The sequence below is a fragment of the Centropristis striata genome, chromosome 6, assembly GCF_030273125.1.
Source record: "Centropristis striata isolate RG_2023a ecotype Rhode Island chromosome 6, C.striata_1.0, whole genome shotgun sequence".
NCBI lineage: Eukaryota > Metazoa > Chordata > Actinopteri > Perciformes > Serranidae > Centropristis > Centropristis striata.
Genome location: NC_081522.1, coordinates 28,358,618 through 28,372,670, shown reverse-complemented (window position 1 = coordinate 28,372,670; position 14,053 = coordinate 28,358,618). Strand labels below are relative to the sequence as shown.

The 14,053-nt window shown below is 37.9% G+C and overlaps 1 protein-coding gene across 2 annotated transcripts in view; it reads right to left on the bottom strand.

The window, feature by feature from the left end:
- Positions 1-1,481: 1,481 nt before the first annotated feature.
- sntb2 (syntrophin, beta 2) overlaps positions 1,482-14,053 on the bottom strand; it is a 38,394-nt gene continuing 25,822 nt past the window's right edge. Inside the window, exons 4-7 of one of the 2 annotated variants that reach the window (XM_059335499.1) lie at positions 11,366-11,508; positions 9,974-10,170; positions 7,622-7,812; positions 1,482-5,956 (exon numbers count right to left, since the gene is read on the bottom strand). In XM_059335499.1, coding sequence (XP_059191482.1) covers positions 5,864-5,956; positions 7,622-7,812; positions 9,974-10,170; positions 11,366-11,508 — 624 coding nt within the window. In that variant the 3' untranslated portion in view covers positions 1,482-5,863. Of the gene's footprint in view, positions 5,957-7,621; positions 7,813-7,859; positions 8,325-9,973; positions 10,171-11,365; positions 11,509-14,053 lie in introns of those variants that run through there. The other variant, XM_059335500.1, reaches the window with a different exon arrangement.

Here is a 14,053-nt window from a genome sequence, read left to right as displayed (position 1 = left end):
CTCTGATTGGTCGACTCCACCTGGCCACCTGGTTGCTTAGCTACCAAAGCTCCACCCCCTCCCCTCCTCCAACACAGACATTTTAACTGAAAACAGTTAACTCTAACTCAACAGACATGGCATTTCTTCATAAAACATGAGACCTTATAACTTGACCATACATTGTCCAATCTGCCTCAAACTTGTTATGCATGATGATGGTTCATCACTGACCAGTTCTACATAACAATATTTCATTAAGTCCTGCCCTTTTGATTAGCCACGCCCCCTTTCATAACTAATGAACCGTTTGTCCTAGAAACTTGTATAAGGTGTCAGATTACTCGGCATGAAGTCCCTGTTTAAGTGGTAATTGATTAACCCGCCCCTTTTGATTAGCCACGCCCCCTTTCATAACTAATGAACCGTTTGTCCTAGAGACTTGTATAAGGTGTCAGATTACTTGGCATAGAGTTCCTGTTTAACTGTTGATTGATTACCCCACCCCTTTTGATTAGCCACGCCCCATTTTACTAACTAATGAACCGTTTGTCCTAGAAACTTTTATGAGGTGTCAGATTATTCGGCATAGAGTCCGTTTAACTGGCGATAGCTCCGCCCCTTTTGATTAGCCACGCCCCCCTTTACTAACTTGTGAACCATTTGTCCTAGAGACTTGTATGAGGTGTCTGTGAACTCAGCAGAGTGTCCCTGTTTAACTGGTGATTGATTACCCCACCCCTTTTGATAAGCCACGAGAATGACGGTCCAGAGGCAAGCACACAATCAAAATTTCTTTAGAAATTTTCTAGTTTCACTTAATACTTCTACTCCACTACATTTTGAGGCAAATATTGTACTCCACTACATTTAAACCGACAGCTTAATATAAAATACTTTATATACTAAAAATACATTTAAAGTGATTCAACTTGTTGTTTTTTTAATTAAACCTCAAAACAGTACATTAAGTAGTTAAAATGAGACCTATCTTGATCAAATTTAATGCTGCTTACATAAATCCATCAATAATAATACAATAATATATTTGGAATATATGTAACAATCTGAGTGGGGTGCATAATAAGTACTTTCACTTTTGATACTTTAAGTACATTTTGATGCTGATACTGTTGTACTTTTACTTAAGTAAGTTTTTAAAACAGGACTTTTTTCTTGTAGTGGAGTAATTTCAAAGTGTGGTATTAGTACTTACTAATAGTAAGGGACCTGAATACTTCTTCCACCGCAGATAATTACTATTATTTCTATGGTAAAATGGAAGATGCTTTCGAAGGGACTGATTCTGCCGCCACCTAGCGGCCATATTGGTGCTATTGCAGTACACATACAGTATGTCCGGTCCCTATACTGTATAAATATGGTCCACACTAGAGGAAACATAAAACAAAACACATGTAAATTGAAATGCAAATATTGTCTGCATTTTAAACCTAAAGCCTCCATCTAAAGTTTCACAACAAACCACACATCAACTTGAGTACATTGTAACAGTTTTATTGGTAGATATTTACATTTGAGATTATTACATTGCTATCATACATTGTATACGATATTTCGGAAGGAAGTCTAAAATACTTTGCATATGACAGGTTGTTGCAGCAGCACTTTATTCTGTTGTGACTTTTCAGTTCAATGATTGTGTTGGACGCAAGCTGCCACAGATATTACCTTTGGTTCAAAAACCCCTTCTTTGAAGCGTTGCTTTGCATAGACAGGATAGCCACAATCTCTGAACATAAGGACAAAGAAGATGAAAAATAATCATCTGGAAGAAGGGGAGAGGTGTACATTTACAGATTTAAAGGGGTTTGATAGGTTAGTGCATCAAGCTCAAAGAGGGACGGCCTGTAGCTTGAGGTTAAGACAATCAGATCTGTGCAGTGGGTTAAAGAAACATGACTAACATGAAATGAAAAGTGTGGTGAAAATGTAGGATGATGGCGTGCAACACAGGAACAAGACTTTGTTGGGCCAAATATAACTCAAACATGTGATGTATTAAGGGATGTAGTCTGTCTTTCCTTAACTTACCTATGTAATAGCTTTTACTGTAAAGCACTTTGCAACTTTATTCTGAAAGGAGCTGCATAAATAAAGTAATTATAACCTAAAAAGATCTGCAGTATATAGCTATAGTAACTATAAACAGCCAAAACAAGTTGTTCAAACCATTACAAGGACATCAGAGTCCGAAAAAAAAATAAAGGTCATTCAGACTGGTGGTTTTGTTCCTTATCCGAGGACAGAAGGGATATCTTGTTCTCTTATGTTGCACGGTCAGTGGACACAATGGTTCATTGTTGGAGGTCCAAAAGAGCACAGAGGAGCTACTGAAGGGAAGGGTGGCCTTAGCAACATGTACCATGAACCGACTAAAGGTTATGAAAACGTTTTAATTACAGTCATGTTGAACTCATTAATGAGTTACGTCTCAACACAGGCACTGGACTGAGCAGAGGAAGCAAAGGGAAGATTGTAATTAGACAAAAAAAGTGACCTAATTAAGGGGCACTGTACCTAAAGCAGTTGGTAGTGGTTGTTGATAGTATTTAGTATTGACAAAAATTGCAAGATCTGTAATAGGTTTTCCAAAATTACATTTTTAAGAAGTTAATTCTCGAGAAGTAGTTTTACAAATAACCTTAACTCTAAGTCCATTGACTTGCTTTTTTTTCTCCCAGTGTTCATCAGTGGATGGCGTTTTCTCAGTCGTCGTCATGTTACCTCACTCATTCACACTAAATCATTACACCAGCAAGGCCTGAACAAACACCAGAAACAGCCATCAGCTGCCCATCAACACCAGGGCCCGAATTGATCAAACTGCTTAAAGTGAAATATGAAAGTTAAGTTTAACTCCTACTTGAAAACTTAAAAATACTTTTAATCTGAGATAGTACAGAGGTCTCTTAAATTGGTTAAAAGTAGTGACGGGACAATGAAGCTTCGTGAACCATTTGCTTTATTTTTCGACCCCACTAGATGGCGGTCTTGGAAAAGAAAGGCTTAGCAAAGGTAATAGAGTGTGTTTTAAGCCCTTTGTTGAACAATGAGTGCCTTCTAGTGGGCTCCGTAAATAAAGCAAATGGTTCACGAAGCTTCGTTGTCCCTTCACTAGCTGCGGTACAGAAAGAGTGCATGTTATTTATTTATTCATTATCCTTAACCGCTTATCTGCACTCAGGTCACAGGGAGCTGGAGCCAATCTCAGAGAGGCGGGGTACACCGTGAACAGGTCTCCAGACTATCGCAGGGTTGACACACAGATATAGACAATCATGCTCTCATTCACTCCTACAGGCAATTTTAGAGTCACCAATAAACCTAAGTGCATGTTTTTTGGACTGTGGAGGAAGCCTATACACCACCGTGTAGCCCGTGCATGTTAGCAGCATGTATAATTCAGAATAGGTCTCTTTTAGCCTGAATTTGAAAAAAAAATGTTTCCTTTTTTTCTCACGGCTGTACAGCAAGAATATTGCTGGCATTTGTTTTGTTTGATACTAAATTTTTCTTGTTGGTTTCTCTGATATCCCTCCTCTATTTTCTGCTATTTCATCTCTTTTGATATATTATTAATATTTTAAGGTGTCGTTGATTTCCCAATAATTGCTACTAGAGATGTAATTGATTTCATGTAAAACTTAAATACGGATCCAGATCAAAGGCAGTCACAGCATCGACTAGGGCGGGGTCAAAGGTCATTGACCAGGAGTCAGTGGACGGCCAGAGAAAGGTCATGGAGATCATTCACATCTGCTACCAGAGGCATTCTTCAAACAGACTGGTGAAACCTGCATTCTTTCTAGTGACCAGCAGGGGGCGACTCTTCTGGTTGCAAAATCAAGTCAGATTGTGTGAAAGGCTGAGAGACAATGACCCTACTTCTCACTTGATTTATTACCTCAGTAAACATTTCCCTAATAAGCCTAAGGTCTCAATCACTGGTTTCAACTCTTCTTCAATCCAGCATGATCTTTGTTTTTTGGAGTTATGGGCCCATTTAGATTAAAATAGACAACAAAGTAGGTTACGCTTTAGGGAGTGGCTATCTTGTAATTGACATGTCCCTACTAGCCTTCAGCTCATCATAGTTAAATTCCGGTCACCTAAAAATGCCTTGTTCAGTGTTAGAGTGTCTTTAAATACAACCAAAGCCAACTGGCTGGCTGTTCAACTTTGCACCTAAATAACAAGCGAGCTAACTAGTGCAAACTGCTAACTTATCCAACTCATCCAATCATGGTCGTCCCGGTTCCAAGAAACCAAGATGGTGATTCCCAAAATGTCAAACTTGAGGCTCCAAAACACTTCAACCTACTTCACAAATCAATGGATGGCATCCTGGTAACTATGACAACCACTTATACACAATCAGAGTTCAGTTCTATACTTAGGTCACATGATGACAGTTGAGACATCTTCCTGAGAACCATGAGAAGTGGCTGAAAGCTCCAAAACAAATGAAGGTCACTGGACTTTGAGTAAAGGTTTTCTCAAACTTTCATGAGCTTTTTCGAGACTAGAATGTAAGGAAAGACCATAATAATAAGCAAAAGAACATAAATGATATAGTATCCTCTCTACTGCAGGGGTTAATAGAAAGTGAGACGAAATTGATCATTACATTTGGGATTATTAGAACAATGGTACTTCTGTCATGTGGTAGCCCACCTTGAAACAGGCCTGTTTAACAGTCTTTAGCCAGAGAAATGCTGCTGTAGGAATGGTAACAAGAGACCAGTAATCTCAAGCAAAGTGGAATGAGATGAAAGTGACACTGAGACGGAGACGGCGTGGTAGTGTAGGTCAAGAAGGGGAGGTAACAAATGGTCATATATCATCATCTGATGCAGAGTTCAATGTCAGGAAGTCATGCTATCATGAGATACACACTTAAAAAAAACAACAACAAAAAACGGCATAAAAATAAAGTAAAATGGTTTACACTATAAGAGTAACACTATTGCTTGCACATGTTGAAAGCTTAAAATTCTCTTATGGTGTGCAAAAAAAAAAAAAAAGAAACATTACAATGAGTGTCTTTGACTACATGTAAAAAGGCACAGTTGGCACTCCTGATTACAACAGTAGTTTGGGATAATGTGCTAAAAGGTGAGACTGTCAGACAGCAGGCACACTATCAAGCCAACAGAAGCGCGTAGTATAGAGAGAGAGACACACACACACACACACGCACACACACGCACGCAAGCACACACACACACCTTTCTTCATTCACACATTTTCCGCTCAGTTAACTGCATTTTGACTCTAAACAGCATCTTTCACTCTACACAAAGACAAACAAATACATTAAAAAGAGCCCAAAGTACATTGGAAGGCTGTCATGGAATGATAGGCATAGAGTAAAAACAGGGAGCATTTACCAATCTGTGCTTGGCTGTGTATTAATTGTCTAAAAATCCTTCCTTTTCATAATATATTTCAGTAACACTTTGCTTGAAGAGCACTGGGAATGGAATCTCACTAGCAATCATCTTACTTTGTTTTTTTAAAAATCCTATTAGATAATCACAATTCAATTTAATACATTATAACATGGAATGTTATGAGATTGTTAATAGCATTTTTTTTTTGTTGCATTTTTCAAGCAAAGTGCCACTTCCTTTTACCTGACCTTGCAATATAAATGATTACAAGAGGCAGAGGAGAAGTTTGGAAGAGAAGGCACAATTTCGAGACAATCAACAATGCGACTTGTGGGTTAAAACGTCCCTGCAGCTTCAGCTGTGAATGGAGTAATTAGAAGAAAAAGAAATTGAACATTAAACCCCCAGTATCAGCATTTTGGGAGTGCCTTCCCCCTCATCCTCGCTGCTGTTGTTGGTCGGTCGTTTCACGTCAGCAGGCCCATACGAGTGAGCTTGGCTGACAGGAAGGAGTGGAGGACAAACACCACCGGCTTTGGGCCCGAGTGGAGGTCAAATACCTGGAGGAGGGAGGGAGAGAGAGAGCAGGGTAGATGCAACGGGTTAAGAGAGACCTTAGAATTCAAAATAGATAAACCTAACTTTTAATTACTTGTCATAAAACTTAATTATAGATAATTAATAATTCCCTTAGAAGTATTAAGAATAATAATAAAAGCAGATGTCTACAATTGAATTTCTATGTGTTGAAAAAAGGGTTGAGACTGGAGGATATTCATTTTTTTATATCTAAAATTTTCTTCTGTCTAGTTATAAGTTAAGTCACTTTAACCCTCTCTCCTCATATGTTGTCGGTCAAATTGACCCATTTCAAAGTTTAAAAATGTTAAAAAAAAAAAGTTAAAAGTTAAAAGTATAAAAGCATAAAAAGAAAAAATTTAAAAAAGAAAAATGTAAAAAAAAAAATCAATGTCATGTAAAACCATTGTATTTTATATGCAGGTCTTTCCAATGTACATAAAATAAAGGTTTTAACACGCATTTATGAAAAAAGAGTGAATTATCCTCATTTAACCATGATCTGTGACAGGTAAAGATCACCATTGCACTAAATATTGATTGAAATGTTTAGTAATGGAGTTATTAATGAAATAAAAACAACGTTTATTGGGATTTTTTAGTTTCTGACACTTTTGGATAATTAAACATGCCGCAGGTTATTGCTGTTCCTGAAATAACAAACATAACAGGAGGGTTAATATATCATCAGCTGTACTGTTTTAAATCTGTAGTGTTTATTGTAACAGCAGTTCTTTGCTGAATTATTTGTGAATTTTAATGCATTTTTTTTTTTTTAAAGTATTTTTTATTACATGCTTTTTTGCCCCCACATTAACCACAATGCAACTTGACTGCCAACAGTTTGTCAGAGATTTGGGTGTGCTTTGCAAGAAGAGGCTAAAAATGCCGAATGTTAAGTAACAATACAGCACTTAACCCCCCTGGATCACACGGTAAAAAAAAACCCTCCATGTGTAAATCTTTGTTTGGAATGTCAATGTATTATGGTAATTTACACTAAAATAATTCAGCTGCATTCAGGTGCTTAGATGTGGATAAAACATGAACAATCACATACGGTTAGACTTAGTAAATAACACAGCAATGCGTATTGATAATGATCTACTTTGCTTACTGAATAAATTGATCTGATGTGCTGTAATACATGTTTATTCCATTGTTGTGTTAAATTATGTTGGTCTTCCTCATAGCTAATGTTAGCATCCTGAAATTACAGCCACTGCACAAACAGAAACTGCTCTTCTGTAGAAATAACATTAAATTTAAAGTCCCAAGTGAGAAAAAAATAGTTTCTACCATGTGACCCAGAGGGGCTCTGTAGTGCAGCTCTCTCTGTAAAACTGTCAGAGTTCTCATGGTTACTTTGGTGCCCCTATGTGGTAATATCAAAAAGGACACCCCCAACATCCAATCCCAATGAATGAATGCTTGAAACAATGCACAGACTGAACCAATTTCCACTTACTTTTCTACAACAACAAAACAACCCTGCCATGAGAATAATATGCTGGAATAAGATGTGATAATCACATTGTTTTTAGACTTTACGACTAAAATAATTAAGTAATAAACTGGTTATGAAGAGTTACAATGACTTTGAGTCCAACTGCTCTCACCGAGCACCGAGGATTGCCTTCACTTACCATTTCTCCCTCTGGACCCCCAAAGTCAAGGTAGAGATTACGTATTCCATCGTCTGCGGACATTTTGAGCTTCTCATAGGGGTATCTGAACAGCACGGCGCCCCCGGCTGGATCTGCCGGCTCCCTTGTCACAGTGAAACCTTTCTCATAGTGCAGCGTCAGCCTGACATCCTGTCTGTTCAACGTGCAACCTGGAAGACAGACAGAGACGGTGTAAAGGTGAGCGTGGGTGAGAAAAGTTCCATTGGGTGAGTAATACTATATGTACCTCATGTCTACAAATTGGCTTAACACTAACTAAAAAAAACCCTGAAATCATACCATGTGTTGACAAATTAAATATATTTCTCTACAATGTGTTAACTATCACCTGAATAATCTACAGCATTGGAATTAAACCTGAATAGGATGTTCCTCTTTCTGTTCCTATCCTTCCTGGTGAAGCTAAAACTGTGATGTCATTTGATCCGCAAGCATTATGTGCATTACTGTAACTCGACTGGCTTGAATGTGCAACAGCAAAAGGACAGGAAAAAAAGAAAAAGAAGAAAAGCTTTCCAGCGCTGTTCCGGCAGCCAACTATTGTTCTGCACAGAGTGGAAACATTCCCCTCTGCTGGCTCCCACTTCTGCTTTTCCTGCACAGAGCTGCAGTGTCTGAGCTGCTGCACGCTGCCAGGGAGCCAGTTGCTGTCAGGAGCTTCCTGTCACAGTCAGAGTATTCAGACATTTAAAGGCCTACATGCAGAATATTTTATTTGTACTTATCTGAAAATAGAAAAAAAAATCCTGTACAAGTGTGATATGTGGGTTAATTTTCTATAGAAAACTAGCTTCCCCTTAACATCCACTTGTTCCTGTGATGATTTCATGTTAAAAGTGAAACCCACATCCTCTGTTTAAAGGTCTGCTTACTCACTCTACCACACTGCTGGGAACCTGTGTGTACTGGCACATATAAAGTAAAAAAGTCTTGAGGAGCCATGCATGCAGGTGCCTCTGCGCTGTGGTATAGTCGAATTTTTTTTCTTTCTTTATATATAGATTCTGCCCTTACTAGGGTTTGTCATATTTAGTTATTTTTCAAAGTTCATTATTCTTTTCTCACATAAATATATTTATTTCTGAAAAAAGATTGGCCTATTTTCCTTCATAGGCTATTTTTATTTAAGATTTTTTATTTTTTATTTAAATGTGCACTTTGTGGAGCTTTGATTTTTTTAAAAGGTACTCCTGTTATATAGTATTTATGTTCACTTGAATTAACGGTTTCAATAAAACTACTTGTGGCATGTCATATTTGGCTTTGACTTTGACTGAACATATGTTCTCATTTTGCGATAAAAATATTGGGATATATGATATTCAGCCTAAATATGTCAGGATATGACTTTTGGTGCATATCGCCCAGCCCTAAGTCAGCCTATTATCACCTAGAGAATATATCAAAGAATAAAGGACTTATCTCTCAGCAGGATTTGGAAAAAAACTTCCATGCCTTTATCTTCAGCAGGCTCGACTACTATAACAGTGTCTTTACAGTTCTCCCTAAAAAGTTGATCAGACAGCTGCAGCTCATTCAGAACGCTGCTGCTCGAGTCCTCACTAAGACGAAAAAAGTAGATCATATTACTCCAGTTCTGAGGTCCTTACACTGGTTTCCTATCTATCAAAGAAATTATTTGAAAATATTATTGTTGGTCTACAAAGCACTGAGTGGTTTAGGGCCGAAATACATTTACGATCTTCTGCTTAGCTACCAACAATCCATAACTCTCAGATAATCAGGGACAGCTCTGCTCCGTGTTCCCAGAGTCAGAACTAAACATGGAGAGGCAGCATTCAGTTTTTATGCACCACATATCTGGAACAAACTCCCAGAAAACTGCAGGTCTGCTGCAACTCTCAGCTCTTTTAAATCAAGACTGAACACTTTTCTGTTTGCTACTACCTTTACTGCACTGTAACTTCAATCCCTTTGATATTTGATTTTTTTTTTTTAATCTGCTGCAGTCTTACGTTTTTATGATTTTATAGATGTCTCTTTCTAATGCTTTTAATGTTGTGTGTAAAGCACTTTGAATTGCCCTGTTGAAAGGTGCTATACAAATAAACTTCACTTGCCTTGCTTATACAGTAAGTGTTTCCTGTGGACAAAAAACATCACCACGTGGGATGACCTCAATTCTAAATCAAGAAGGATTATTGGATTTATCTAGATCTCTATAATTGTAACAATATACTGTACATCTGTGGACCAAAGTCAACAGGGGACTATGGAAATGACTAATCACTTATTGTACACACACAGACACATACACACACACCCACCCACACCCACACACACACTCACCAATAGAGACTTCTTTGATAAGCTCAGCGGCAGCGTGTGCTCCCTGCACGAGGGCCCGCGTCCATGAGGACAGGTCCCAGTGGGTCTCCACTCTGAAGATGTGGGACTCGATGCCTTGTCCCGTGCCTGTCCGAGTGGCAAACACCAAGTCTGAACCCTGGGCTGGAGAACCCCTGGCACTGCCAGAATGTACCAGTCTGGTGGGAGAGACATATGTGTAGTGGCCATTTACTCAAAAAATAACAAAAATAACATTAAAAACAAACCTGATCAAAATGCCAAAGGTTAATTATATCCAATACGATCAAGCAACACAAGAACTGATGCCTGGTGCCTCTCTTCGCTGGTAAAAAAACCCCCATAGGCCCACCCAGGTGCCTACCCACCTACCTATATAACATCAGGCACCCACAGTGTCACCCTAATTTCCATAAGAAACAAAAATACTTTGTAAACTAAATACGCTAAACAATAATGATGATTAAACTAAACAAATACTAGCAAAAAAATATATAATCAAAATAAACAAATGTCTAGAATAATCAAACAATACAATAAATACGAACAAGAAACAAATAGCTACAATAATATGCACTCCCATAGATAATCTGCACTGGCAAGACTCTTTTTTTAAGTGGGCAAAGGGTCCTGGTCTCTGAAGTGACAGAACCATAACACTCTGGTGTAGTTATTGCAATTTTCTTAACAAAAGGAACTGGGTGTTGACATTTGTTTTGTTTTTTACAGGTGACGGTTTCCCAGTTGCATTGCAAAACCCTGCTCCTCCTCCACTGAAAAAGAGACCACTGATCTAGCAATTTTTTTCCTTTGATTTAAATGTGAGCAACTGTAAGCTTCAAGGTACTTACCAGAAATTATGTTATGAGTAGATGGAAAGTAGTGAAACTGAAAGTACTAAACTGAAAAACTGCTAAAACTGTTCCTTTTGACAGTCAATTGATATGCAAACAAAACAAATAAAATAGACTTTCAGGCTCTGTTTACAAAAACTGCACTGAGATAAACCTTATGTATTATATTGTGTAATATTATTTAAACTGGAATGGCTGCTTAGGAAATATAGTTTTTTTTTGTCAATTCGTGTTGCCTGTCAATCATTTGCAGCATTACTTTAAACACAAAACAGCACAAAAAGTGACACATGTTAAGGACAATATATTGAGTCCAGAAAGAAACTATTGTGTCCATTTTTATATATTGAACGATAAGTCGATATAGTGTTTATCGTGACAGGCCTATAAAAGAGTAATGTTTTATCTGTGTTCTTGTTGTGACTGTCATTGCATTTGTTCCATAGTATGATGTGAGATGTCAGGTAAGATTTGAACATCCTGGCTTTAGCTGAGTGACCTTGCTGTCTGTTGTCTTTACCTTGTGGCTAGCAGCGGATGTGTGAGCAGAGGCATGGACCAGGACTCTCTGCTCCATGGCACAGATTCAAATAGCAGGATGTCCTTCTCTGTCAGTGCCATGACCACTGGCTTGTACTGCTGCCTTCCTCCTTCCAGCTGGACCTGAAGAAGAAAGTCAGGAGGAGATGTCAGCACTAATAAGTTAAACTAAAACAACCCCAATTCCAAAAGGTTGGTACAGAGAACAGGTTTAATGATGTAGTTTAACGGTGTATGGCTCAATGACGTGATCTAACGCAGTGTCAGTTGGTGTAACCAGTAATTTTTTTCCCATAAAAATCAATTATACTAAAATGAGAAAAAATACAATCCACGTTTACATCGCAACACTATGGTATATAACAATTTTTTACATAATTTGTAAGAAATATGGTTGTATTTAGAATATGTTCTGCTCAATATGGACGAAAATGTGTAAATGTAGAAATACTAATAAAAAATAATTAGGGGCGGGACTTTAACACGTTAATTAAGATGAATTAATTACACAAAAATTAACAGGTTAAAAAAATTGACACATTTTAATCGCACTTATTTTTGCACCGCAGAACGTTTCTCACTGGACGAGTTTCAGGCGGACCGATTATACTGGAGTACCAACTAGCGTTCATGAGTTCAGACAACAACAAACCAGAGTGAACATGAAGGAAGAAGCTGATGAGACCGCTTTGGTTGACCCCGTGGATGGGAAATCAACAAAGTCTGTTATGGCCTCTGAAGCAACAGAGAGATGTTTTCTAATAGTCAGGGTTTCCAATGTTCTGAATGTACTTGTTTTGTATTGTGTATTGTGTTTTACTTAAAAAAAAAACAAAGTATTATAGTTTACAGAAGGTTTTTAATCACTGATTGTTGATTATTTTTATTTGATATCCGTACTCGATCAATTTTAATTGCATAGCCCTGATGCACAGGTATAGTGATGTAGTTTAATGATGAATTTGACAGCGTGCAGCAGCATAAGAGTTAAGTAGCTCACCCTGACAGTCTGACCTGAATTTTGATATCATTGTGTTAAAAATAGGGCGGAGTGGGATTGTCTGAGTCATAGCTGAGTGATGGGAGTGTTTCGTTATATGAGTTTCAATGAAAAGTAATGACAATAAACCAGACAGTGTGTTTGAGAGTGCAACTGTGGTGAGTAGGTGGACTCCACAGGAAGTAGTGTAATGCAACGGAAACTTGCATTGGTGTATCCTGTTTGAGCCAGGTCAAGATAAACACAGCCAGACAGCTGTACATTCAACATGACCTTGAATGAACACTTCATCAAAGTGAAAAGATATCATTCAGAGTAAGGGTCTTTTTCCTGAATGTGAATTGAGAATAGCCCTGGTTCACATGTTTAAATTTAGGACTAAAGTTAATACAAGAAAACACACACACTTCCTGTGTACTGCTGCAGCGTATGTGTGTATGTGCAGCAGGAGGAGTAATGAAAAAGGGTCTGTAGCAAACAAAACTGAAAAACCACTGATACCATTTCCTTTTGAGGGCAGCATGTGTTTCAACTATGTATTTATCTAACCTGAAAATGCACTGCAATACCACACTCTCATAAAAGCCTGTGCTGATAAAAATACTCTACGTTCCAGGATGTATGACATATCGTCACCTGTATTGAATCTTAAGATTAAATTTAAAGTTGGGGTATGCAGTTTTCTGGAAAAGACAAAAACATGCCAGAACTTGAAAATACAGCCGTCCTCCTGCAGCTTTCCCCTCTCTGTCCTCAGTACATTCCAAGCACAGGCATATGCATGCACTGCATACAGTAACCTGTACGATTCCTCGTCATGCATTTCATTCATTGCGATCCCGATTGTGATCTTGATGCTGTATATCGTGGCAATTATATAAGAATTACCATCTTGTTTTCTTTGCAAAGTTGTGGGCCTGTGAAGCCCTTTGAGATGACAAAATGCGATTTGAGGCTCTCGCTCGCTACATAAACATGAACTGAATCAGCCGCAGCTGTGAGCCTCTGGCTGCAGTTAGCAGAAAGCTAAACTGTAAGCAACATTTTCTCTCCCTCTCTGAAATGCTTTGACAGTACTGACACCTTTAATTTAATTTACTGACAGACTCAATGACACTTTCTTTTTAATAAGCCCACCTTCCATTTTTGGGGTTGCTATACAGTGCAGGAAGTTGTTACAAATGCTGAAAAATGCTATAAGTGTCTAATGTTATAATGTCATATATTTCTGTGTATTATGTGTTTATCCATCCTTCGGTATGGATAAAACATGCATACATGGGCAAAATTAAATATATATATACAGTACTATGCAAAAGCCTATTTTGATAATGATCGCTTTTATTTTGAAAGGATGAAAAGAGACTTCCTGTCTATCGTAAAACTAACTCAACTGAGGTGATACTGTAAAGATAATGTCAAGGAGTTCAATGTTTTATGTTTTAGCCGCCGAAGAGGCATGAGGTTAGTTTTCACAGTAATCTTGCATATTTAAGTGTGTTTTGTGTTTAAATAAGTTTTGGATCAAATTAAACCTAGTAATTCATGCTAGCAAGGTTTGATACAGTAAGCTAGTTTTGCTCAAATGAATACTTATTTTTCTGTGTGTTTTATATTCATGAATGGCCGCAGAACTGAACACTCATCCGTTTTTCAGTTCAGTAAGTA